The sequence below is a fragment of the Solea senegalensis genome, linkage group LG7 (assembly GCF_019176455.1).
Source record: "Solea senegalensis isolate Sse05_10M linkage group LG7, IFAPA_SoseM_1, whole genome shotgun sequence".
Classification (NCBI taxonomy): Eukaryota; Metazoa; Chordata; class Actinopteri; order Pleuronectiformes; family Soleidae; genus Solea; species Solea senegalensis.
Genome location: NC_058027.1, coordinates 4,283,109 through 4,310,518, shown reverse-complemented (window position 1 = coordinate 4,310,518; position 27,410 = coordinate 4,283,109). Strand labels below are relative to the sequence as shown.

Here is a 27,410-nt window from a genome sequence, read left to right as displayed (position 1 = left end):
ACATTAGCTCAAATGTTTCCAAGAGTCTTCAAACCATAGAAATCTTTATGCGTATTGAGGGTAATGGTAAATATTCCACAATAAAACAGGGTGCCAAGCTATTCCCCAATCGCAAATGTAGAGGGAGTGAGGGGGAGTTTGTCGGTCTGTGACACATTTTTGAAAATAGCTCATCATTGTGGGGCATAAGGAAACTTGTGCTGTGCTACAAAAAGACAGAGGATCAGTAACTTAATCAGGAAGTGAGTAGAAGCTCATGATTCCACACTGTGCCCCATGCCAGCTAGGTCTAGGAGCTAGGAGAGAGGACATACGCTTATTTCATTACAAAATGACCTAAATTAAAAAGCAACTTCTTGCAATACAGCTGAGAAAAAGTAACTCATTAGACGTTAACTTTACCAGAAATTAAAGCACTTTTTTGATTCCCTTGTCAATTTTTTAATAGTCGAGTCCCTTGAATACAATTATTCTACCATCGTTATACAGCCAACACTGTAAGAGCTGTGCTTAGCTTGTCGGTGCTTCCTCAAGTTAACTGTAGATTTTCTCCCAGTGGATAGACTCTTGTTTTCATTTTACTGTGACATCCCTGTGCTTTTCACTGCTCAAGAGAAACAGACACTATATTAATCTTCGGTAAAAATGTACAAGAATAAGCAGTAAAATAACAATAACGGATTTCTTTTGTGAAAACACATTACATCAGAAATTCTATACACTGCCAACACTGTCGGGGAATACGATGGCAGGCAGAGCCCGAGGTAGAGCATGTATGGAGACGGATGGCAGTGGAAATGACTGCATACAGCTAAAAAGATTGATGGTTTAGTAGCACATTACTTTAACTTTGGTTTGGCTGATGTGTCACTGAAACCAGATGAAGAGATTCTATAGATCATTCTTTCAATTTGTCTTCCAATCTGAGTTGTGCATCAAAAAAAAAAAAATACCATTGCAGTAAAGACAGACTGAGTCAACTCTTATTCTGCACTTCCGACTAAAGGAACGTTGATAGTTATAGAGTGTACTCTCTGCTTCTCCCATATATTATCTCTGATACGTCTACCTCCCTCTCCAGTTTGATTCAGTGCTCGCGCTCTATAGGTCGTGTTTTGATCACAGGCAGTTTTCTCTGATGCTGCTGTCAGGTAAAACCCCACGATCCCAGCTCCGCCTCCCTCCCTTCCTCCCTCCCTCACACACACACACAGAAACAAAGACAGCTGGAAATGAGGTCAGACTAGTGTTGGTTGCTTTCTTTTACCTGTCCTCTCTCCCCCTTTCTTCTTCTCTTTTCCCATCTTCTCCCTCCCTTCCTGTTCCCCAGACATCTCTTCCTCTTACAGGTAAAGCCAATTAGCTTGCAAGTGGACTGGGTAAACCCTCTGTCTGTTGTTTTGTTTGTTTGTCAGGTTAGGTAATGTTTGGCATAAAACTGAACAGGCCGTGTTTGATTCCTCCTGGGTGATTATTAAGAATGCCTTCAAGAGGTCTATTGATGTTTCCATTGCAGCGCGATGTGTGCGTGTCTGCGCGCATGACGTGTGTTTGTGCGAGTGCATGTAGTCATGAGATTGTGGCTGTTTGACTCAGTGTGTTCCAGTCTTGTCTTTAAGTAGGTTAAAATAGATCAATACCATCCGTAGGAAACACTCTCAGAAGAGTAGTGCAGTGGAGTCACCCGCTCCCTCCTTCTCTCTCTTTCTCTCTCCCTCTCACACATGCACTTTTTCTTTTTGTCCTTCCCCAATTGAGTAACACACAACGCAGCATTTAATGCGCCATATCGACAGCAATCGTATGAATAATATTCCACCGTAATTAGAGGCGTCTAACTGGCCTGATTTAGCCGTGTAGCTTACAGTATTGGAGCGTTCCAGATTAACAGCAGTGTGCCTTTCTAGGTCATATTGACCTTGATGAAATGTAAACATGTGAGATGAGTTTGTTCTAGTTCTTTCCATCTTATTATTATCTCACTCTCTGTGGCTCCTTTCATCTTTCTGACGATTTCTCTTCCTACTTTTCAGCCTTTTTATAGAAATGCAGAGCAGGGCAGATACAGCACCGCGCTTTTGTCTCCCTACTCTGCCGTCATACATTCATATTGTTGTAAAGTTGTTTTTTTATTTCACCTGAACATTATTTATGACATTAACTGCACATGAACCTCCGTCATCTTTGCTTCACTTAACACAGACCATTTTGTGTCCAGGATGGAGCGTTTACACTCAAAGTTGCCTGCAATCTTCAAAATGACAATAAATCTTGTTGAATCTCTGGGACCAAAACACTGCACTCACTCCCGTGATGAGAGAAGAAGAGAAAAGGGCACATAGGTTCCCTGAGTTTAACCAAAAATTGATTGTGGAGGGATAGGAGATTACCCAGTCTGCACCTCTTCACGCCCAATCAGAGGAAAACGACAGGAGGCTGAAAAAGTTACTTGACGTTTTACCTCCAGGTAGACTGGTTTAAATGATTTGGCTTGATTACAGACACTCCAATCATCTGACTTCCTGTTTCAGTCTCGTTCTAAAAGCATCAGTTTATTTGGGAAAGTACTAGTTTCAGTTAGAGCTGCAACTAACGATTACTTTCAATTCAAAAACCTTAAAAAATGTTGATCGGTGTTCGTCAAACCTGGAAATGATGATATTCTCAATTGTCTTGTTTTGTCCACAAACCAAAATGATTCACTTTTAATGATTTCTTTCTCATCCAGAGCAAAGAAATGAAGAAAATATTCACATTTAAGAAGCTTAAACAATCGGAAATCTTGTTTTAATCACGAAAAAAAGCTTCAAACTGGTTAATTGATTATCAAAATAGTTGTCGATTAATTTAGTAATCGATTAATTGTTTCAGCGTTTCTCAGCAGCTACACGGGGGCTAGTAAAGTGCAAAAAAGTTTGAAAACGCCAAGAGGCAGACACAAAAAGATTTACAAGTGGATTCTACTGCTAAATAATGGGCATTCAGCAGCTTGGCAGAATAAATGCTTATTGCAACTAGTTCATAATCACTCAGAATTCCTCACACGGGGCGACAGAAGTTCTGTACTGGAGCTTTAAAGATGCAGTACGAAGGATTGCTAGGAACATAAATACAAAATTAAAATACAAAATGTTTATTTTCCAGTCTTATCGACTTTTTTTACAGTTTAATGAATAGGAAGTTTCAGTGGATGCATCCAGCACTGAAATAGACCTGTGTGGAGGAGACGTGGAACAGGCAATAGGAGCCCCCTCTCTCTCTCTTAAAATTCCCTACACATTTAGTTGTGATACTGTAAACAGGGGTGACTGTCTCTCTCAGATGACTTGATTTACATTATGCTGAAAGGTTATTAGTCAATCGTGCCAAAAGTCCTATCTCCTGTGCTTTTAAATACAGTTTTACGGACATATTTTCAGTTTCTCCTCATGGAAGACTTCTCAGTATTTAAATGCCCACTGGGCTGAAAAGATGAAATGTCCTTGAGCAAGACACTGCACGTCCTCCAGCTGTAGCTGATCCTGATATATCTCTACTCCCCCACTCTATGACTCTAATAAAAACGAGATACCAGAGCCAAGTTGTGCTTTAGGTGTCAATTAACCTTGTTCACACAGCTGTCCAGGATATCATTATAACTGCTGGTGTAAGAAGTTTTAAGATCTTTACTTCAGTAAAAGTACAGTTATAGCAATGTGAAATAAAACTTCTTCACAAGTCCAAGGTAATGTAATTAAAATATTGGGTAGAGATGGGTCACTCTGACTCACATACTGTTGTACAGGACTTGTTCGAGGTGCTGGATGTGAAGAGACAGGGACAGTGGATACATGTGAAAACTCACGGTGTGATGAAATGGAGATGAATGATTGAGATCAATACTTCTTTTTGTAAGACATCATACAATTATAGTAGAAAGTACAGTAGATTTCTTTGAAATGTATGAGAGTAGCACATCTCCGAGTCTGGTTCTGCCGCAGAATGCTTCCTGTTAAGAGGGATGTTCTCTCCACTGAAGCCAAGTGTCTTCTCATTATGGACACTGTTGGGTTTCTCTCATCCTTGATGTGTTAAGTGCCTTGGGGGCAACATGTGATAGACATTGCCAATCAAGGCTGTAGAATTAGATCAATAATATGTGAGAGACTCACTCTTTAATTAGGACAGCGCTGCTCTTCATTGGCAGACCAGTGGTCTGTGAAATTATATAATAGACTCTGAGGTCCTTTTCAACAAGTGAGGACTGATCTAAACATTCTCTCCGTATTACTCAGTGGTAAGATTTAAAGAAACCACACACACACACACACACACATTATAACCCCCATCTTGTTGTTATTGACTTTGGTCACTGGGGAAATTCCATTGACTTGCATTATAATCTACTTTTTCTCCATTGGTTAAAACAAAAAAAAAGTCAGTGAATGTGAGCAATTAACAGTTTAAATCACTTTTTTTGTAACACATTGTAAGTGTTACTGCGTAGAGCTGGTTAAAATTAGAAGCGGAGAAGGATGATCCCATTAGTTATGGGTTGATTTTGTATCGAGATTTTTAATTTAGATATTTCACATGAGGCTAATGAGTTTAAGTCCTTATTTTATTCCAGCAATTTATCTTTCTATTTCTTTGAACAGGTTACTTTGCGAACAACATTCATACATCTCATCTGTAAAGGAAAATAGTCAAATAATTTATGGTAAACAATGAGCTTTACCATTAGTCCTGGTGACTGGAGTTTCCAGGTTTGATTTTGGGTTCTGTCCTACAGTACTTGTAACAACACACGTTCCTGTGTTCTGATTTCTTTTGGATATATGAATGTGGTTTATTTTTTATTAACAAGAGGGTTGAGCACATTTGTGCACGACACAAATAATTAATCAATCCAAACCACTGATGCTGCAGTTCATAGCAATTTTGAAAAGTCTGGACACTATAAATTACAGCGTCTTGAATTGTATCTAGCACTGGTATCAGTTTTTAGGAGTATAAGACAATTGTGCAACAATACTTCTCCCGTTATGAGTTTAATCTGCTTTATTGTCAATATAAGATGACTTGTGGTGACTGAGACGCATGGATTTTGGCTTACAGTGATTCATAAGTTCAGAAAACCATTTAGTGACCTGCTATGTCCTGCAAATTGAGGTCAGCACCATCTTGGAAGAAAGCAGTCTCTCACTGTGGTAGAAAGAGTTACCATCAATACGTTTTCAACATCTTTAAATGTGACAGAAATCGGCTCACCTTTCTTACCATAGACCTTCTTTCCTTTGAGCTTGTGTATTTATTTTCTGAGTTGGTGAGTGGTTCTGCTTGAAACCTTCACCAACACTGCAACCTGCACATTAAAAAAAAAGAAAATGCATTAAGGTTTCTTCTCATGCTGCTATGCATTTGTACTTTAATACAGACACAGTCTATTTATATACAGTATTAACTATTAATCATCAGTACTTATTTTATAATTACTCTGATTTTATTTTATGTCCTTATTTTTATGCACTGTCCTTTGCTTGTTTATTCTTTGCCAAGTGGTAGTTTTAATTATTTGTAAAATAAAAATTAGTTTGTAGGGACGGGCACTCCTAACACAAATGCCACTAAATATTCAACAGGATTATTGGTATAATCAATAATCCCCCCCACACACATAGCCTGATACAGCACACAGACCAAAGACAGACAAAAATGACAAAAAAAAAGTGACACTTAATTAGAAATCAGCTCTTCAATACAGCATTTAATGATACAATATGTTACTTGACTGTAAACAAAGTGTCAAGTTGGCTATTCCACACATCAACTCCATTAAATTCAAGCTAACTTCCACTCAGACTTTAAATTATGGGAAATGTTCCACTCCAAGACAACAAGCAACAACAAACTCCAGAGCCGGTGACACTAATGCTGGCTTCAGAGTAGATTCAAGATTCAAAGTGTTTATTGTCATATGCACAGTAAAGAAACACGTTTCCCTGTACAATGAAATTCTTACTTTGCTGTCCACTCAAAAACACCAGCATAAAGTAAAAAGAGATGCTTTTGTAGAAAAAAAGTATAAATATACATAAGAAAAATATAAATATTACAAAGAAACTAAAATAACATTTATGCATAAAATAAGTGTAAACATATGCATATATACAAGGAATAAGAATATTACAAAAAAACTAACATAACATATATGCATAAAATAAGTGTAAATATATGCATATGAACAAGAAATAAGAACTGTACATAAAGTGAACACTGGTTGTGCAATTTAACAGATTTAAAGTGTAAGAGTAGTGTAAGAGTGTAAGAGTAGTGGCTAACGAGATGCATTCAAAGACCCTGGTAAATTTCTGCGAGGTTCAGGGAATGGAATGCAATCACTGAACGAGCAATGGGAAATTCGTGCTTGTATGAACATACAGTGACAATAAAAAAACGGAACCGATACTAATGATTGTGATTCTTATTTCTTGACAGGGGCCGTGGGGTCACCGCTTCCAGGTGTGGAAATTCGGATTGTCATGAGTAACGCAACCAACACAACAATTGTGGAGGCCAATCACAGAGAGACTCGGGTAATCAATGAAAAAAATGTATTTATCTACAGTGGATAAAATAAATAAATAAATAATGCTTTTTTTTTTTTGGCAAAAATCGACCTCATGGGAAATTATATGGGAATAATGGGAAGTTTTGTTTTACCTATAAATATAGACACTCAGCACTTTAACTTCTAGTCTGTATGCAGTTGAGGTTCATTTCAGCATAATGTTGTGTTGCTGATGGTTTAGATCAGCGGTTTCAAACTTCTGGCCCATAATATCTTATATAATATCTACCATATGCTATAATAGCCCGCACTCTTGTCTTCCTTTAAACACAGCACATGTGGCCGAGGCACAGCTGTGCAGTGAGGGGATACAATATGATATTAAATGTATTTGCTAACAATAATTTTTATAATAATACTAGTAATACTAAAACATTAAATGTATTTTATTGAACTTTAAATTGTATATATATATACAGTATATATGAGTCTTTTAATTACATTTTACTGCATTGTTTGAGGTTTATTTCTGTATGTTTTTGATATTCATAGATTTATTTTTGCATCTTTCTGAATTAAACATCATCATCATGGATATCTTAATTGCGATATCATGATAGAGTACTGTGTTATGATTTTAAGCTCATATTTCCCGTTACTGAACACTTTTTACTCTTTTACTTCTCTAAACAAAACACTCATTTGACCCAGATCATTCGAGTTTGACACCCCGAGGTCTAGGTAGTCATTTAATAGTTAACTTCCTTTTCCCTGTAAACATACCACAGGTACGTTCAGGTCTGGAGGGGAAAGAGGGCGAGCTCCTGGTTCGAGGTCCGTCTGTATTTAAGGAGTACTGGAACAAACATCAGGAAACCAGAGAGTCCTTCACGGATAGCGGCTGGTTCAAAACAGGTACAGCGCCCTGTTCTTGTCCTCATCCCTTTTCTCTTCGACTCACACTTCATCACTGTTCATGCCCACACACACACACACACACGCTCGCATACACTTTCCCCTGGAGGGAGTGAATTCTGCCACTAATTGCATCTACATGAGCGGTGCTGTCTGGCAGATTCACGGGGGGGAAGGAGAGATGTCAAAAAATGTTTTCGTCTTTGCTGCAGACTGCACTTTTTAGGGCTCGATTTTAAACACTGGACCACCAGGCCTGTCATGGAGGCACACACTCATAAATTGAGTATAAGTGTACTTATACACACAGGTATGTGTGTGTGTGTGCACATGTGCACATTTTGGAGGCGCTATAAATGGACAATGTGTGTTCTGGTGCTGCGAGGCATTTTTCCTCCTAAGTGGTTATGACTGCTCTGGGTCTAAGGAACCAAGTGTAGTTGTCTCGCTCTTCCTTTCCCTCTCTCTGTCTGTTGTGTTTGTGTGTGTGTGTGTGTGTGTTTGGCAACACAGAAGGAAGCTGTCAGCAGAAGGTCTTCTCACCCTGCAGCCTTGAAAGTCTCTCCCTGCCTGCCCCCCAAAGGAGTGCTGCTTTCCCTGCAAAGCCACCAGTAGACAGGTATTAGGTTGGCAGAGGAGAGACTGAGAGGTGTAGGCAGGTGGCCAAAAGCAATAGTAGCTTTGAATTGTAATGTACTGTACATGACAGGAAATAAGAACCAGAAGCATAAAAAAAAAACTGTGAGGTAGGAGTTGAGTTTGAGCTTGGGGGTGTTGAGCTTAAAGGGGTTTGAAAGAGTGGCATGTGTGGCCCCAGAGAGACTGGGGATAGACAAGGTAGGGATGGGCCTTGAATGGTGTTGGTGATGGAGGGAGGAAGAAGTAGAAGCACTGTGGAGGAAGGGAGGGAGGGGGTGGGGGGTGCGAAAATCAGTAAGGCAGGAGTGATGGAGACTGAAGTGGGGCGAGGCAGTGGGAGAGCAGGGCAGAGTGTGTTTAATTGGCTTTGCAGGCTGGAAGGACAGAGATCCAGAGCACAGCATGCTGCTGTCACACTCCATTACAGCCACTGGCCACATAATGAGAGCCAGTGCAATCAGCTTCCCACAGACCAGAACCTCAAGCAACATGAACACTGTCACACAGTCTCACACACACACACACACGGACACACACAGTCTCACTGTGGACTGCTCTATAGGAAGCTATCAAACAGGTCCCTTGCACAACTACCTGCCTGTGTTCTCTAATCAAGTTAAACACACACATACTGTACACCCAGTGGTCAATGGATTACACACCTAGTTAAAACCTCTTTAACACAGTTGTAACAAGAGCTGAACGTGAAGGAGGGAGTAATGGACTGTTGCATTAGACTGCATTAGTTTTATATGATAACCACAATAATGATGATGATGATGATGACAATATGGGATTATATTGCAATGATGATATAACTTGCGATAAATCATCATGTACTCCATCTCTAGAGGTTGCCACAGAAGATTACCTGTTTTTTTGGTGATCCATATTTGATTTGGAAGAGACCTTTTTCAATTTTTCAGTTTCCCTTCCTCCCATGTGTCCGGGCTTGGGACCAGCACTAGGAGTACGCTGGATATGTAGTCAGTTTAGACTGTCCAATTAACCTAATCAATGGGGAGCGACGGGGGTTGGGTTCAGAGGTGACCCAGTCCTTAACCTTGTGAACTGGCAAAACAAGCCAAGTTCCCTTCCCACTAGTGTTGTAGTACTTGAGATTGGACTTTTTGAAGGTCTTGGTCTCGTCTCGGAATCTGAATTGCTTCGGGTACAACCAATAACTTGACTCATTTATCATTTGAAATTTTTGTCACTGTTAACGGCTGTCACACCTCCCGCCCACTTTCACACGCCCCCCACAAAAGTGCATGTGAGCGACTGAAGAAGAAGAGGCCGTGAGAAGATGTCAGCCAACTCATCTATAATAAAACGTGGTCACCTGAACCACAAAGTGTTTTTGTGCATAAATACCTCCAAAAGAAAACGCAGCGCAACGTGTAAATTCTGCAAAGTGGCGCTAACGGAGACGGCTGGGACCACGTCCAACTTTTACTGCCTCAGTCTTGGTCTTGTCTCGGTCTCGACCCCTCAAAGTCTTGGTCTTGTCTCAACTTGGTCTCGGTTTAGGTGGTCTTGATTACAACACTACTTCCCACTAGGCCATGGGTTTCCCCCAAGAAATACTGAAGTATTCAACATTTTTGTCTTTCTGCTACTAACATAGACCCAGACAGACAGTAGCCTTGAAAAATACAACTTCTTAATGTCACCTTAAAACCTTTTTTGATTCTCTAAACAAAAACATCCCTTACTACATGGATTGTTGAAATAAATCTGGCAAACAAGTTCAAATGAATGTAAACATAGTATTTTGAATCCATCCATGTCACTGCGGCTGTCTGCCCACAAATGATAACTTAAAAACAATTATATACCTTAATGGTTAGATCTTGGCCAAATAAAAGTACCATGAGGAACAGTCTACATTCGTACCGTGACATGTTTGGGGAGAGAGTTCCAGACGGGAGGCAGCAGCAACTCTTTCACCCCAGAGCTGGTGCTTGGATGTGAGTGGGGTTTAAGGGAGGTTGGCATCACAGTAGCATAGGCAGCAGGATTCTTGTTGTGAGGAAGGAAGGAGGCATTTCAGAGAGGTAGGAGAGAGACTGGTTATGGAGGGCTTTATAGTGAAGAGAAGGACTTTGAAGAGGATCTGCTGTGGGACAAGAAGCCAGCGAAGTTTCTGGAGAACTGCAGTGATGAGTTGGAGTTTACTAAGGACTTGAGTCTTGGATGTGATGGAAGTGTGGATGAGAGTTTCTGCAGCAAAGAGGGAAAGTAATTGGCAAAGGCGAATGTTTTTGAAGTGAAAGAAGGCTGTTCTGGGTCACTGGTTAACATGGTGTTCAAATGAGAGGTTACTGCTGAAGATGACTCCACGTTTGTGGATGTATGATGAGGGAGATAGAAAGATTAAGAGGGCAGAGTCGCATTAATTGGCTTTGAGTGGATTAGAGGTGTTGTAACTGGGTTTGGGAGGTTTGTTGTTTGTGGAAAAGAGATATTTGTGATTAATGGAGGCAAAAATGTGTGAGATGTGATTTATAAGTGGATGGAGTAGTGTGGAGGGCATCTTTGTACAGTAGAAGATAATCCATAGAGAGTGGGCTGGGGATCTTACTGAGGACAGAGGGTAAGAAAACTGTGGGGGAGATACATTTGAAATGTAGGTGTTATATAGGTGTTAGTGTAAAGAGATGTGGACAGAGAGGGGTCTTAAGATAGTGTTGGGTCGCAGAGAAGTACCTTCAGAGCTCAACTCCTGCAGGTGTATCATCTTCTTAAATGATAAGAAACTGAAACACTTGCTGTGTTCTGAGGAACTGAGAAAAAAACTTTTGGTGAAACATCTTCAAAAAAAAAAAAAGTTACAGAGTTGAAAAAATCTGACTCTATGATTTAACCTTTTAAAGTACATTTATTAAACTTTACTGGTCTTTAAGAGAAATACTACACACAGTATGAATCGTTTGTGAGTCCAATGGGAGCTGCAAAAGTATAAACTGCCTCAAGTGATAACCAAAGTTTCTTTTAGGTTAAAGTTGAAAAACATTTGAGGGTGTGGAGTTAGAAAGGCCTTAGCTTACTAGACCTCTGCAGCAATATTATGTATTAAATATTGCAATATTATTCAACTAAAGTACTTCAGAAACTAAGCTTATCCCATTTCCTCCCAGTTGTTAATTTTCAAGTGGAAGCTTACTATCTTGGTAAAGGGAGGGATGAAAGGAAGAGTTCTAGGTGTATTACAAGCTTCAGTCTCACCATTAGATGTCACTCATTTTTACACACTGGTCCTTTAATTTCTGGACGGACACACGCTTACGTGGACAGTAAACTCCAACTCAAGTTACGCTCGCACTTAACCCTCTCCTGAGCTTTCTACCTCCCCTCTTACACTCTCACCCATTTCATCCTTCACACCTGTGTCTCCCTGTGTCACCTTCCACCTTTTTCACTGACATTGTCTCAGCCTCACACTCCGACTTGCTGATCTCTTGTCACCTTTTGTCTGAGCTTTTTTGTATCCGTCAGGTTACAATCATCACATCTGATTCTACACATACGGCTGCTTACTTAGATTCAGAATATACTTCTAAAAAGAAAGAAACAATGGTAAAAAATACAAGGATCTTTCATGAATCCTGAGGATTTAACCTATCTAGATCAGTGAAGGAAGTTAAAACATGGTCAGCACCGGAAAAGGAACTGGGCTTTAAATCCGAGTTTTGCCGGTTCTAATCCCCGCTAGGTCAAAAAACATGTGCTGAGATACCCCTGAACAAGATCCTCAACACCCTTGCTCCCCAGACACTGCTCAGTGGCTGCCCACCACTCCAAATTCTTATTCTAGTTTCTTAGTAGAGGATGGGTGAAATGGAGAGAGGTATTTCCTTACAGGTATTTTTATTTTTGTAGGGGTTATATTATATGTTTTTTGACTGTTAAGACAAAAGGAAAAAAGTCCCTTGAAACAAGACATTCAGTATGTTGGACCCTGGTAAATTAGAATTTAAAAAAACTCAATGTTGATGATAAAAGCAAAACTACAAATTATCCAAATTGAGTTATGCATTGAAACAACAAGAAAACTGCCCGTCTAGTAATATACGATGGAGATGGTACCATGAATTGCGATTAGTCATGTATTTACTAGGGTTTACAGCACGCGGGTATTAATAAAGTGCCAAAAATTCAGTATCTGTACTGGTGCTGTGTCACTAAAACACAACATACACAACACATTCATTAACTGCGAGAGTGAGAGAGTGAAGTGTTGGGAGGGACTCCTCAGTGCTGACCTGGAAACCATCAGCATTTTAGCTGAGAATGAGTAAACAAGATACAAGGAGGTTTTTAAGTAGTTGGGTACACGGTTCACTGCAGGTCAAAAGTGTCACAGGTTGCACACTCAAACTTTTGACCGTTTAACGATTATCAGTGTAAACTCTTTTAGAGACTCCAAAGTGTGCAAAAGAAGTAATATACGGCAGTTATTATCGGTTAACTAGTTATATCCATAATTTAAAAAGCAAGGAATGGATTTTGATGGAATCTTTTGTCAAGGTTGTAGGTTATGGCCCAAGGATGAAATGATTAGCGAGTGACGTAGCGGTCACATTTGTTAGCCCGGAAGTGGGAGGAGCGTCACCGTGACAACCGTCACGTCATAGACCCCTCCACTACTTCCTCTCCTTACCTTTTTGGTCATTTGTTTACTTCCTGGTTCCCACGCTGTCACACGCCCCCTTTTCTTTACATACACACACACACACTCCTGCACCTATATCTATTCCCTTTTATGCACATTCAAAGAGTTTATCGGTAGTTCATTTTGTTGTTAACCAAATTTTAATACTTTAATAAATTACAACCTTTTTTCTAAGGTTTTCTGTCATTTTTGTTTGCATGTATGTGACAAAAAAAATTGTTTTATTATTAATTAATGGTTAGTTGATAGTCGAGAGCCATCCTAAGGTCATTAAGTGAAAGTCCTTGCTGGACCTGTCATTCTCCTCTGTTGAGAGGAGTGGTGCCCCGTTTTTAATTAAAATTAATCAAATAATTAATTATTATTAAAATTAATTAATTATTCTTCATATTTTCTCACCAGTTACATCGTTAGATCCTAACAATATTGTTGGTGATTCAATAGTTGCCTCCCTTGCAGCATAGTGGATTTTTTTTGACATACTTGTTTTCATCTCTGCTAAAAATGTCATTTGTTGCTTTGTATGCGACTCTGTGTGTATTTGTGTCGTCTTGTTCCGCACTGACACTGTGCGAAGTGGAGCGACCTTGGTGGAGGTTTGCACTCTGTGAATGCTTCCATTATTGAAATGTTTCAGACCCTTAAGTAAAAAATGATAGTCAAGTTTCACTTTAAACGTGGCCCAAACCTTGAACAGAACATTCACAAAATAAGCAAATAATAGTAAAGTGTTGGTAAAGTAGTAGTATAGTGCCTTTCTATCCTCTGTTGTTGTTAAGTGACTACTCTGAGTTGGTGACATCAAGATAAACCATTAGCAGCACTAATTTGCCTGTTGGGTTCCTCTAAATCATTGGAGAAGAAGAGGGTGTATCAAGGTGACACTAATAATGGCGTGCCATTCAAACATGAACCAAACAAAACAGAATGTGGAAAACATGATGGAAATGTGGTATTTAGTTTGTCACATGTATTGAAAAGAGAAAGGTTACTGGTGTTTTTTGTTTTTTTATTCCACATTTTATTTTTTTCTTCAGTGGAACTAAACCTCCATAAAGCATTTAAGTCACCATCTTTTCATTTGCCTTTATTTATCTCCATTGCCTTTATTTAACAAAACGAGACGTTCTTCTTTATGTTGACATTTTCACCTTAGTCAATTATTATTTATATTCACATTAACACAGGGGGATGAATGTACACTTTCAGTGGCAAAAAGGCGGGATATTTTCTTCCCTGTTGTCCAGAGCAAGATTAAATGAAGTAGTCTTCTTCAAGACACTCATAACCTGAAAGCTACTTCTTGCCACATCAGTCAGCTGGATTGCTTTGAACTGAAAATAACAAACCGTTTTGTTTTTTTTACAATCATTTCAGTTGATAGTGTATAAAGTTTCAAGTGCGAGAAGCAAATAAAACTAATAATGGACATTGACAGGATAATCGGAAGAGGAGCCACACGAGAGGGGAAAAAAATGGAGTGTAAGAGGGGTGAGTGTTAAGATCAATAAGTTCTCACTTGGCTAGAAGTGTCCTCTCCAGTGCCAGTGGGTGCTATGTGGCGTGACTGGCAGCTCTATAGGAAAACTGTCACCTCCTCCTCAGTGTTGGCTCTTATCACACATCATCACAAACATCATGCATTTGTCCCCCCTTGCCTTTTGCATCCTTGTTTAGCTATGTTTCCACCACTAAGTACCCAGGGCAGTTCGGCTCTGGTAAAGACCTGCAGGGTAAATTCTGCACAGAGCCATCACTAGTCATTTGTACACAGGTCCTTTTGCTTCCAGATGTTGCTCTCCTTTTCCCTGCCTCCGCTGCTCTCCATGTTTCCCCGGCGTCATATTTTACCCCAAGTGACATTGTGTCCTCCTAACTCCAATGTCAGAGCTCCCTGAGGGATTCACCAACACCACATCCTCCCGGTTTTTCCCCTCTTCATACAACAACATAACATTTACAGCAAAGGTGTAAACACATGCTGGTCCTAGTTTTAGTGAGAAAAAAGTAGAAACTTTGTGCAACCATGTGTCTGAGCCACGTAAATGTGATGTTATTGAACTGATGATCTGTTTGAAGAACACAGTGTATTTCTGTTCCAAATAAGAATAACGAACAGACACGAGAGTCACAGATGCGGAAAAGTCAGAAATAGTCCACTCTGACTAAACACCACATTTAATATTACGTACGCGATGGAATGGAAACCTCGCACATGCAAACATAGCTAATGTGTCATCTTAGCTCATGATTGGGTTCTCGGTGCAGAGAAAGGGCATGTAAACAGCCGCCACGCACTTTGCTTGATATACGCAGATCAGATTCGAGGCAGACATCAATCCTCAAGTTCAGCTTGTTATCCGCTGGTGGAGAAGCAACCCAGCGAGGAATATAATCAGTAACATTAACATAAAGCAATTCACGCTCCTCTAATTGCATTATATTAAACAAATTAGATCACTCATCCAAGTGCAAAGTGCTTTATTGTACGATATTAATTACTAAAATAGGAGCTCTGACAAAAGTTAAGGATGATAAATAATGTCAAAGCTGAGATTTCACTGCCTGGCTGTCTGTTATTTATCCTCATTAACTCTTCCATCTAGGCTTTGGGGCTTTAATGTGGAACATTAATATTCATATATGCTAAGTGTTTACAGTCACTCTGAGAAGAGGCATGACTCACATTTAGACCTCTGTCTTCTTTGTTTAGATGAGGTTCTCCTCTCCACATTGATGGCAGGCACTCGGCTGTAACCCGCATTGTGAGAGTTTGGGCTGTGATGAATGTGATGAAAGGCGGTGACTCCACTTGTGCATCTCCTCTGTTCTCACAGAGGTGGCGGTGCTCCTCATCAGGCACACTTTAAACACTTGTGTGATGCTCGCGCAGAGGCTTACATAAACACAACGTACCTTTCCCAATAGTGACTACAATATGCCAACTTTTAGTTTTGGTTGTGGGCGGCCATTCATTAAAATATTCAATATGTTTTAAAAACTTCAAGCAGAGCTATGCAGGATTTTTACCCTTGTTTAACATCTTTAAAGTCATTATTATGATTAAATGTCTTGTTGCATGGAGATTTGGGGCTGTGACCAATCCCACTACTGTCTTTTAGCGGAAAACTAGCCTTGCAACATCATGTCTCGTGTTTACAGCACCACACACACGCTTCCCAGCCTACTGGCTATAAGATCAAGACAGCAATAGCGTTATTTAAGACTTTTATCATGGCAGAGCCGCAAAAAAAGGAGCAGAGAAAACCCATTGTGGGGCCACACACACGAGTAAACATCAAACTGGCTTTTTCCGAATGGCAAGAACTGAACAGATGCCGACATCTCTTGCATTTCTTGGTATCTTCAGGATAAACTCTCTGTTCCCCATGTATTTATGAGTATTTGCACTTTTTGCACGTTTTCTATTGTTGTAAAGGCCTTTGCTTGACCATTTTTATGAACAATGTCAGTTGATTTGTTTGTTTGCTGTGGGTGGTTGACTGTTCTTTCATTGGCTTGGACATGCCTCCACGGCTTATGTTCACCAGCTCCATTGAAAACAAATGCACATGGCCAGGGAGGGGAAGGGAGCATCAGCAGTGAGGATAAAGCAAAAGCAAAGCTCTGCTTTAAATCGCTCCCCGAAAAGCTGCCTGTCTATGTGCCTTCATGTGCCAATCATAGCTGCTGCTTTTCCCTCACCACGCAGCTCAAATTAGGTTTCCTTCTTTCTTTTCTCTCTCCCCTCTCTGCATTTAAATATGTGGATATAGATTGAATAAATAATCAGGAATCAGAATTATACAATTAAAATTGAAGAGCGAAAATCAAGTCGATTTCTAAGCAGGGTTGGGTGCTGTTGTTTACTAAACCTATAAAACCTATTGTCGGCAACACACAAAGATAAGGCTCTTGTCACTCAAATCATTTTGTCAGAGAAAATTAAATTATGACAGTTTCACAATTTCAAAACCACAACTTGAAGCAACACAATTAGCAAATTGCAAAGGCTGCAAATACAATTGTTTTTTTTGTTTTTTTTATTTATTTATTTTAAATGTGACTCATTCATTTTCGGAAAACAGTTTTTAATGACTTAAAAGTACTCTTCCTGCATTAGAATAAAGCATAGTTTATGTTTTAATAATGTAATGCTCCATCAAATTCAAAATCAACTAGTAAATGCATGAACTGAACCTTGACTTGACTTGAAAATACCTCATAAATAAAATAGCAATTTCTGTCAGTAAAATCATATTAACTCTAATCTTCCCAGCTCCAGATTTTATAAATCTCTAGTTAATTAGATGAAATAGAATGTCAATAACTCCCACCTCAAAAAAAGATGGTCCTGAGTGAAGCAGGGCAGAAAGAAAAGAAAAAGAAGAAAGGAGATCAGTTTGTTTGTGATTCATGTTGATTTATTATTTTACTCTTGTGTTGGCTCTTGATGTCTGGGTTTACATGTTTTATGAGTTTGCCTTCAAGTGCATTTTAATATTGCATTTTTACATCTTCAAAGTCTTCATTGACTTCATTGCCTAAACCAAGGTCAGACTCATGTAACGCCTTTGTCCATTTTTGGTGCATTTCAAGTGACCTTTCTGCGTCCCAGACATTTCCAGCAGAAGTACGAGTGGCAGCAGGTTGAACTGTTGATGTTGTGTTGGCCTTTGTCATTTGTCGCGAAGAGATCGAGCGATACGTTACAGAATTGACCGTGTTTTTCACGAGTATGGAAACGGCTACAGCAGCGATTATTCCAGACCTGCAGTATTCCAACATGTTTGACTTGATAGACTAAATTATGTAAATTAAACAAGATATCAAAGATTTTTATCAGTATACTCTCGCTCGTTGTTCCCATTGCTCCTTCTTCTATTCTCACTTGGAGATCAGTTTAAGGCAGTGATTTTCCTCTGCTGCCTTTCTGGCAATCTTGGAAAATTCTCTCCCTTTTGCTTGTCAGATTATCTGAAAGCCTTGAGTGTCATTGCATAGGAATACAATGAAGTGAGTTGTCATTTGCAACCCTCAAAGGATGTATCATAAAAACACAACACCCAGGACATTCAGTGATACTTTTAAAAGCCAAAGTAAGAGTGACGTGTTTACAATGCATTCAATGAACCACAGCTATCCACCATATTCACTTTTTATGAATACGGCCGGCAAAGAGATGAGTTTAATGGATTATTACCAAAAATATATCTTTGGTTTTGAACTGCGCAAAAGGCAGTGTTTTGATTCAACTGTTGCATGATGGGATTGCATGACGTCAGCGTATATCAGGACCACGCGAGGCATGCAAGTGCTTGTTTAAACATGAAGCTGGGTCTCTCTTAGATTTAGAAGGTACTTGGAGATACAGCCATAATAATAAGCAAGTATGTTTCAAACTAAGATTTAATGGAGCTTACTGCGCACAACTGATCTTAAAGTCATACACGTGTGCTGCTTCAATTCTCGCCAGGAGCCTTTATTTGTATGTAGAGCTGCAGCTAACGATTATTTTCATAATCGATTAATCTGTCGATTATTTTCTCGATTAATTGATTAATCGTTTGGTCCATAAAATATCAGAAAACCATAACAAATGTTGATCAGTGTTTCGTCAAACCTGGAAATGATGTTCTCAAATAGAAATGAAGAAAATATTCATATTTAAGAAGCTTAAACAATCAGAAATCTTGTTTTAATCATGAAAAAAGCTTCAAAGCGATTAATCGATTATCAAAATAGTTGTCGATTAATTTAGTAATCGATTAATCGTTTCAGCTCTATTTGTATGTACTTTTTTTTTTCTTACGCTAAGGTTGTACATGTGTCCCACACACAACTTTACCATCTTCTTCAGGATGGGGCTGTCGCTTTCCCCAAAATCATGCCTGAATGAATATTACTTGACATGCTATACCATCAAATATTAGAATGAACTTCCCCCCACCCCGAAGTTTGAATGTTTACCAAAAATGAAATTTATTTCATTGTCTCTTTTGACCATAACCAGAGTATGCCACCAGAGTTTGCTATAGTGAGAATGTGCAGTCAAAGTATACGGTCCACAAAAATAAAAAAAAAATGGATGGGTGATGATATTTACATTGAATGGCAAAACTGAAGTGTAAAGCAGCTTTGAGTGGTCATCAAGACTAGGAAAGTGCTATATAAATACAAAGCAAAAACAAGATAGTACCATACTGTAGAGCTGCTTCCTACCAGCGCTCAGTGTTTTGTTCATGAACCAACGAGAGGGTCTTAATCACAGATTCATATTCCAGTTTAGTAATGCAGGCCAATTACTCTGAAGGCAATTTCTTCATTATTGAAGATAAAACTGACACTTATCTCCCTGTGTCATTTTTTTCCCTTTTAACAAAATGACAGTTAATATCATTAAAACATTTTAATGTTGATTTCCTGCAGTTAGGGTGCAGCAGACTTCTGTAGAGGTGACAAGTGTCATTTTCTTGCTTTCATCGAGGGAGTTTTCCCTCTGCCTTCCGTTCTCAGTCGAAGTCTTGATCTGTTTTTATTTCTTTTTTTATTTCCACAGTGTGTGCCTTCACTTTTTTTTTTTAATGCCTCAGAATGAGATGAAAGCCCAGTGCAATTAGGCTTCTTATCGTTTTAATTAAGAAAGCCATTCGGCCATATCTGGCTCCAACGCCATAACACATAATGGCAGAGAGTCTCTGATGCCTGAAGTGGTGTTTGTGTGCGTGTGTGTGCACGTACTGTATATGTGTGTGTGTGTGAGTCCCAGTAACACAGTTCCCAACAACCTCCCCCCCGCCCATCTTTCCTCTTTCATCAGTCTGTGTTCTCCAATCACTATTCCCACTCGTGTCTCTCTCCAAACATGTTGTTCTATCCCCTGTTATTTCCTTCTCCTCAAAGAGACAAGGTCAGAGTCCTGTGTAACTACTTCAAACCCAGCTCAAGTATATTGCCTGTGTTTCTTTTATCAAACGCTGTCTCCTTAATGTCATTTTGGGACCATTCCTCTTCAAAATGTGCTCCCCAAAAAGATGCATTTTGAGGTGATTTTTCTGCTTGTGTGCACAAAAATCACAGACAAACACACACAGGGCACAATAACAATATGTAAACCATTCCTTCCCATCTATTTACTAAAGATGAGAGGGCTACGTGCCACTTTGCTTTCTTTTACCCCTCATCCAGAGGAGGAAGAGAGTGTGGCGTTAACACCCAGCCAAGCTCTTCTACTCCCCCGTCTCTTGCTCGCCCTCCCTCCCTCCATCCATCCCCCCCTCTCCTCCTCTGCTACCCTGGCCTATCAGTGCGGAGCAGTGGTCTGTGAAGAAATTCCCAATATCTAAATTTACACACTGTATCAATCTTGTTTAATAGACTGGAAAGCTTATAGCCGCCGTGGCAAGCCAGCAGAGAGGGCAGCGGTGATAAATTGTCGGTGTGCAGGCGACAGCCGCCCGTGATGTATAATGAAATATTTATGATTTATCCCAGCTAATAAACTGAAATGAAGTGCGTGATGTATGGGAACAGATGGGCCCTCTATTGATGCTGAGGCAAGGAGGGAAGGAGGAGACGGGAAGATAGGTGGGGAGAAGGGAAGAGGAGATGTGATGAGAGATGCTCCAGACATGGTGGAGGATAAAAATGGAGGGCAAGGATTGGAGTAAAAAAAAAGAGAAAAAAAACATAGTTATGTGTGTTTGTGTGACACTGGAATAGGAGGAATTGAAGAAGTTGACATTAATGTAAGATGGATAGAGGGATACGGGGTTAGATGAGAGAACAAATGAGATTAAATGATGGAGTAAAAGACAGATGGGAGATGGCAGTAAAAAACAGTCCACTATCAAAATGTGTTGATTCCAGGTGAGGAAAGACCAGTTGTTTTATTTTATTGATTTTATATTTCTGGTGTAGACAGCCAAACTTGTTGGAAATGTTCCTAAAAAAAAAAATGCTGAAAGCTCCATTTATAGCTCACATTGATTTTGTAATCAAAGTGAATAAGCATCAACTTATTCCTTTAATGGCTACCAACCAAAATCATAATTTTTTTATCGTATTTTTTATTTTTTTTATTTATTTAACATTAAACACTGTTTCAGGTCAGCTAGGGATAAAAACAATCTTTCCTTTGTCAGAGTCACTGCAACATATTCTTTGCTTTCTGGGAAAAATTCTAAACTAATCTAAATGTGAAAATATATCTAAAAAAAATATTTATACATGAACACAACATTACTACATTCTTGATAAAGTATAAAAAGTCAAATTAGCCTTTAAACTTTAAAAGCCTTTAAAATCAGTGTGTATTCTTTTGTTAATTCTTCCACAGTCCATTAAATTAAATGTATTGTCCCCCATGTCCCCCGGAGTACTGTGTCTCCAGCTGCGGCCTCCGTCCCTGACTTTGTCCGCTCTTTCTTTACACCACCTCTGCTCAACCGCGTGACCCTAAAAACGACAGTGTCGCGCTCAAACCGCCGCACGTCTCCCCCTCGCTCCTCAGTCCCAGCTGTGGACGCGCCACCTGTAATAATCTGAGAGGACACCTTCCTGTTTCTTCTTTTCTTCCCAACACTCCTTCCCTCCAATGTCCATTTTTTATCCCCCCCTGTCTCTCTCCACTCATCCATACTGACCCATTTCCTCTGCTTGTCATCCCCAGGCCCAGCTGAGTCCCTCATCCCATGCACTGTACCCATCCTCCCCCACACCTGTCCCCCAGACACCTCTCTCTGCGTGTGTGAGGGGAACTCTCATCCATCCACTGCTCTCTGACTTCCTCTAGCTCACACACAATCACACTTGTGTTCAGGCAGGTTTTCTAACCCTACATTCTCGGTAACTCCTGTAGTCATGCAAATTATATTTGCAGTTTTTTGACGAGTGAAAGTGGCAACACGTGGTGCGTTGTTGTCTCACAGCAAGAGGATCGCAGGTTCGGTTTCCCTGTTCGACCAAGGGCCTTCCTGTACAGGTTAGGTTAATAGGACGCTAAATTGACTGGAGGTGTGACGGTTGTCCCTGTGATGGACTGGCGACCTGTCCAGGGTGTACCCAGCCTTTTGTCCCATGTCAGCTGGGATTGGCATGTTGAGGCAGAATGAATGAATGACTTGTTTCTTCCCAAAAAAACTCTACTGTTGTTGTGGTTTTTAGTGCAAGAAACCGTTTATTTTGAATTCCCAGTAAAACAGGTTTGAGTTACGACGAGCACTGTTTAGAAAAGGTGCATATAGCCTAATCAAAAGCTTAAAAAAAGACTAATAACTCCTTATTATTTATTAAGTTTATTGTGATAGATTTAAAAATTCTCATTGCAATTATTATAAAAAAATATATCAAAAATATTTCTCAATGACCAAACTCCTCTCATGTCATGTCTGCCCTGTAGGAGACACAGCGATCCATAAAGACGGTGTATTCTGGATCATGGGCCGCACCAGTGTTGACATCATCAAGAGTGGCGGCTACAAAATCAGTGCCCTCGAGGTGGAACGCCACCTACTGGCTCATCCAGCCATAGCAGGTACGAGTGCCGCTCACTCATTATCCATATAATGAAATCTGCCGACACTTACAGATAAGTCAGCCTCTGTTAACCCCTTTTTTTTATGTCACAGATGTGGCCGTCATCGGGCCCCCAGATGCCATTTGGGGTCAGAAAGTCACAGCAGTGATGCAGCTAAAGAGGGGCCACAGGTTGACTCTGCCAGAGCTGAAGATCTGGGCAAGGTACTGTGATATTAATATTAATATTGTGTATGGTATTTGTTGCCTCCGCCATGGAGGTAATGTGGGTTTATCTGTAAGTTTGTCTGTCCTACTTAGTTAGTAACTTCCTGTGTACTCTTTTCAGTCTGAAGTTTTTGTGATGGGTAAGTGTTCTCGTTTCCGTATCTCTTTTAAAGGGGAAAACTGTAAAAAGAAAATCATATTTCTGTCAAAATTGAACAAAAAGTTGAATGTGTATGCAGGATTAGACACTCGACCGTTAGAGTTTCCATTCAGGTGTGTTCCAGATTATGGATTTGATGCCAGGTGGAATTCAGGTGTGCATATCTCATCATATCACATGTATGATCAGAATGTCAGTGTTGTCTTAGTACCTAAAATGCAGCTCTTTGCATTTTGTTTTATTTTTTTAAGACTTAAAGACAGTGGTGTTTGTGGTCTCCACGACCAGTAAGGATTAAACCACTAACCACTGGACCACCTGCCACCTTTAAAAGTGCTTTAAGGCAGCAGGTGGACTCCAGCCCGTACCACCAGTGAAGACTGTGACCTGAATAACTTCCAACCAATCCATCACCCCGAATTTACCAAAAAAACGCAAAAAAAAAAAAAGAGCACCATCTCCCATTACTGCAGCTGAGTGCTGACCCTGTCTTATTACGGTGATTCACGGAGATGATTTCCACGGCTTCTTTTTTTTTTTCTTTGTTTTTCAGCCCTGTGGTAAAAAGGAAAAAAAAAAAATTCTAATTCTCTGCAGCAGTTCAGCACACTCATCCCCAATGACTCGCCCCGCAGTCCTCAGATCAATAGGAGAGAATGTGAGCGAAAGAGAGGCCAGAGTTGGACTAATGAGGGGAGCTGAAGGAAAGACAGGAGATGAGAAAGAAGAATATGCGCGCGAGAAGCGAATAAATGATTGTTGCGAAGGGCTGAGCAAACAGTTTTCTTCCTCTCCCTTTCTAAATGTCAGCAGAGTTTATTTTATCTAATGCAGACAGTTACTGGTGGCAGGCCACCCTCCACTTTGCAATAATAAACACTTTATATTTCAAGTCCTTTCCTCCACTTTGACTCTACACATGTTCGGTCACATACTTCTTTTTTTTACCATTTTATTTGTTTGCCCTAAACACATATTTTTTATACTCATCAGCACTGTTGTCTGAGTGAGTAAAGCCATATTCGCCTGAATTTGAAAAATGCCAAGACGTGAGCTGAGAGCTGAGTTAGGGCTGGACAGTTTTATCGAAATTCCAATACGGCGTCCTGCAATTTTCCAATCGTTAAAGCCAAAATGTGTGTCAAAATATAATTTTAAATGTAATTATTGTCCGGATCTATACACATCTTATTCTACAGACTGAAGAGAACTTATGTATTTGTCACAGATCTGCACAAATATCACACAGTAATCATTTTAAACATGTTTTAAATGACTGTAAGATCGCGAATCATATCGCAATCACAATTCCTGTCAAAATAATTGCAATTAGATATTTGTTCAAAGTGACAGATAAACTTCACTAAAGCATTGGTGTTGGTGTCCTCAGAAATTAGGTTCTGCCTCATTGGGGCCAGGTTTAGGTCTCCATGAGGAGCAAGGTTCTAATAGGTTGGGATTCTTCATTAGTTTTAGATTTTATTTAGTTTTTGCGTTTTATTTTTAAAACGTGTTAGTTTATTTTTAGTTTTAGTGTTTAGTTTTTTGTAACATGGAGAATTTACCAGGTGCAAGATGCAAAAATGTCATTTATTGTGTCATAAAAACCCGGCATTTTAAAAGTTTATTAGGACAGAGGAACAACCATTCCTCAATTAAATATAACAGTCTGCAAGAAAGTAGACTAAAGACACACATGAACATAACAACATACTGTAAATAATAATAAATAACCCTTATGAGACACATCTGCTAACGTGCATAGCCTTATGTCACACATTGTAAACAAAAACAAATTGAAATGTCTTTATTTTTAAATGAAAATACAACAAATTGAATGAATGAAAATTCAAAGTTGCCGGCAAAGAAAAAATAAATACACTTCATCTTAACCCAAAATAATTATTTATGTATAGAATAAATTTAACACGAAAACTAAGCAAATTTTCGCTACAATTTGAATTACTTTTAGTTAGTTTTGTATAGACAATATTCAGTTTCAGTTAGTTATCTTTTTATTAAAAAAAACCCTCTAGTGTTTATTTTTATTTCAGGTAACGGAAATGTTTTTTCACTTTTAGATCTCCATTAGTTAATTCGTTAACTATAATAATCTTAATGAGGACTACTGGACCTCACAAGGTCAGTGTTTAAGGTCAGAAAAGGTCTTACAAACACATGCACACATACACGTACACTAGTCTCACACACTTACAAACACACACACACGGTGTTTGCAGCCACAGGTGCTGCCAGCGGACAGACAGTGGTAGCACACAACCCTCTGCTGAGGCCCAGAGTGTAGGCAAGAGAGTGGGAGATAAAATGAGACATAAACAAGTAGATGGATGCTCACTCCTCAGTGCCCCGGCTTCAGCTGTCAGTCTGAATCTCGATCACACTCTCTGCTCCCCACACAGCCAGGAACAACGCACACACACACACACGCACAGCGACACATTGCCCCCCCGGAGAAACTGGTGACACGAGTGAGCCCGCATTACAGAGATGTGTATCTACGTACGAATACTCGCTCACACTTCAGCCACTGAGTCACGGAGACATCTGCTAAGAAGCAGAGTTTGATGGCGGCGATATGAGTCATTGTGCTCTCACTCGCTCCACAAGAACACACACACACACGCACGCACACTCTTGCACGAGCAAACAAACTAGGTAAGAAGATAATAAAAAAGCTCCAGGCCTTCAAGACTTGACGTAACAACCATGCACTCAGAACCAAAAAAATAAAACACTTTTAATTATCTCAGCCTTCTGTTTTTCCCTTTTATTATTATTTTTTTTATTTCATCCCACAGTGATTATATTGTTTTGTACAAAGGGAATTGTCTCTGTCTGGAAGGTGAATTGTGGATGCAGAGTGTATGAAGGACATTTCTTTCCTTATCTCCACTCGTCTGCCACGGGGCTCGCCTTTGTTCTGCTGTTGTTTTCTGTTTTCCTCTTTGTCGCCGCACATGTGTGAGCGCGTGCACACACCCTCATGCCGCGTGTGTGTCGCTGTGCATGTATTAGTTCAGCCGGCGTGCGGCGACAGTAAACAGCCATCAGTTGATTAACACCAGTGTTTATTGCAGGGAACACATGGCGCCCTACATCATCCCCACAGGTCTGGTGCTGGTGGAGGAGTTGCCAAGAAATCAGATGGGCAAGGTCAACAAGAAGGACCTCCTGCGACACTTCTTCCCCTGACCCACTGGACTGCTTCAGCATGTATGACAACATACAGGTTCCTGGTCACGTCCTATGGTGTCACAGATTAGAGTGCAGGGTGAATACAGAGGAATGGATCAACTCCTTGTGGGAAATGACTTAAAGGTCCAGTGAGTAACATTTGGGGGGTTATTGGCAAAAATATTGTATGCAATTGTACAATAATGATAAAACTAAAGACGTTTGTTTTGCCGTAGAAGAGGCCGTTTATATAAACGTTAAGCACGGGTCTTGCCTAATGGAGGCCACCGTCTTGGGTCACCATCTTTCTAAAGTTTTATACAAATCAGTGCAGCCGATGGCCGACATATGATGCCTTCTTATAAAACATAAGTTTAATAAAAAAAAGCATATATGCAATTGCTTAACTTAAAAAAACAACACTCATAGTCTGTCTTTCGACTCAAAATGCACCTGTGTTTCAATAAAACAACAATGTATAAACTAAATATTATGTAAATAAATGAGACAGGTCGTCCAAAAAAAAAATTAATCATCGTCAAATAAGCGTTAAAATGTTCTTAGTATCAAGTCTCTAAGGACAAGATAACTGGTGTTTTCACAATTTGGAAGTGGAAGCTTGCAACGTTTCTGGTATTGAAGGTGGTGAAGGCCACCGTTGTCCCTTGAGGTGGTACAGAAAGGGGGATGTGTGCAGAAGAGTTCCCCTTTTGGTGCAATCTGCAGTCTCACCAGTAATTCTTACACACTGGACCTTTAACTTCTATGTTGATCAAGAAAAAAAACATACTTCTGTGCCACTCCATTAATGATTAAATGTAAAACTAACAGACACACAGCATGTAAGTTGCAACCTAATATGACCCAATTTTTCTTTTTACTTTTGTGATATTGAAAGTGTGTCTCATAGCGCTCCAGAGTACACTACTGTATGAATTAAAGCAAGGATCAGACTATTGAGTAGCACAGAGATTCCTCAAGGCGAAAAGATTCTCTGTCCAAATCCTGGTTCAGCCAGGCCTTTTCTGTGTTGATATTTTATGCTGTGTGTGGGTGTGCAGATAAGTTGTCTCCAAGTATCCTGGCTTCCTCCTACAAACCAAAACCATGGTGTTTTGGAGTGATGGTACTTTCAGCTGGTGTGAGTATGAGCCATTGTGTGTCTGTATGTTTGCCCTGTGGCTGTGATGGATGCCTGGATGAGGATTAGCGGTATAGAGGGTGGATTGACACTAGACCTTGGTCCATAACCTCCATCCACAGAAAATTTCATCCAGATCCACTCTTTACTTTTTTGAATCGTGGTGCTCTTAGACAAACACAGCCATAAAAATAATAACCTCTTTGGTCCAGGTAGCAAAATAAAAAAGACAGGTCAACTATTGTCTCACAGTTTAAAGTGCAAAGGAAATGTGGGAGTGTAAATACTTAAAGGAATACTTGTGCTTCCCAACCTCAGTTTCCCCCGAGTCGAGAAATATCTTCATTCTTTTTTTTGTTCCGTGCCCACCAGTGACACTTGGTCCGAGCCT

General features: G+C 39.8%; 2 protein-coding genes across 4 annotated transcripts in view; one reads left to right on the top strand and one right to left on the bottom strand.

The window, feature by feature from the left end:
- The window catches only part of acsf3 (acyl-CoA synthetase family member 3), a 39,098-nt gene extending 11,742 nt beyond the window's left edge, over positions 1-27,356 (top strand). For all 3 annotated transcript variants that reach the window (XM_044030885.1, XM_044030887.1, XM_044030886.1), the window contains exons 6-10: positions 6,478-6,575; positions 7,339-7,465; positions 22,180-22,314; positions 22,409-22,520; positions 25,782-27,356. In XM_044030885.1, coding sequence (XP_043886820.1) covers positions 6,478-6,575; positions 7,339-7,465; positions 22,180-22,314; positions 22,409-22,520; positions 25,782-25,896 — 587 coding nt within the window. In that variant the 3' untranslated portion in view covers positions 25,897-27,356. The remainder of the gene's footprint in view (positions 1-6,477; positions 6,576-7,338; positions 7,466-22,179; positions 22,315-22,408; positions 22,521-25,781) is intronic.
- Positions 1-27,410, bottom strand: part of cmtm3 (CKLF-like MARVEL transmembrane domain containing 3) — a 272,921-nt gene that overhangs the window by 31,345 nt on the left and 214,166 nt on the right. The gene's annotated exons all lie outside the window — the stretch shown is intronic.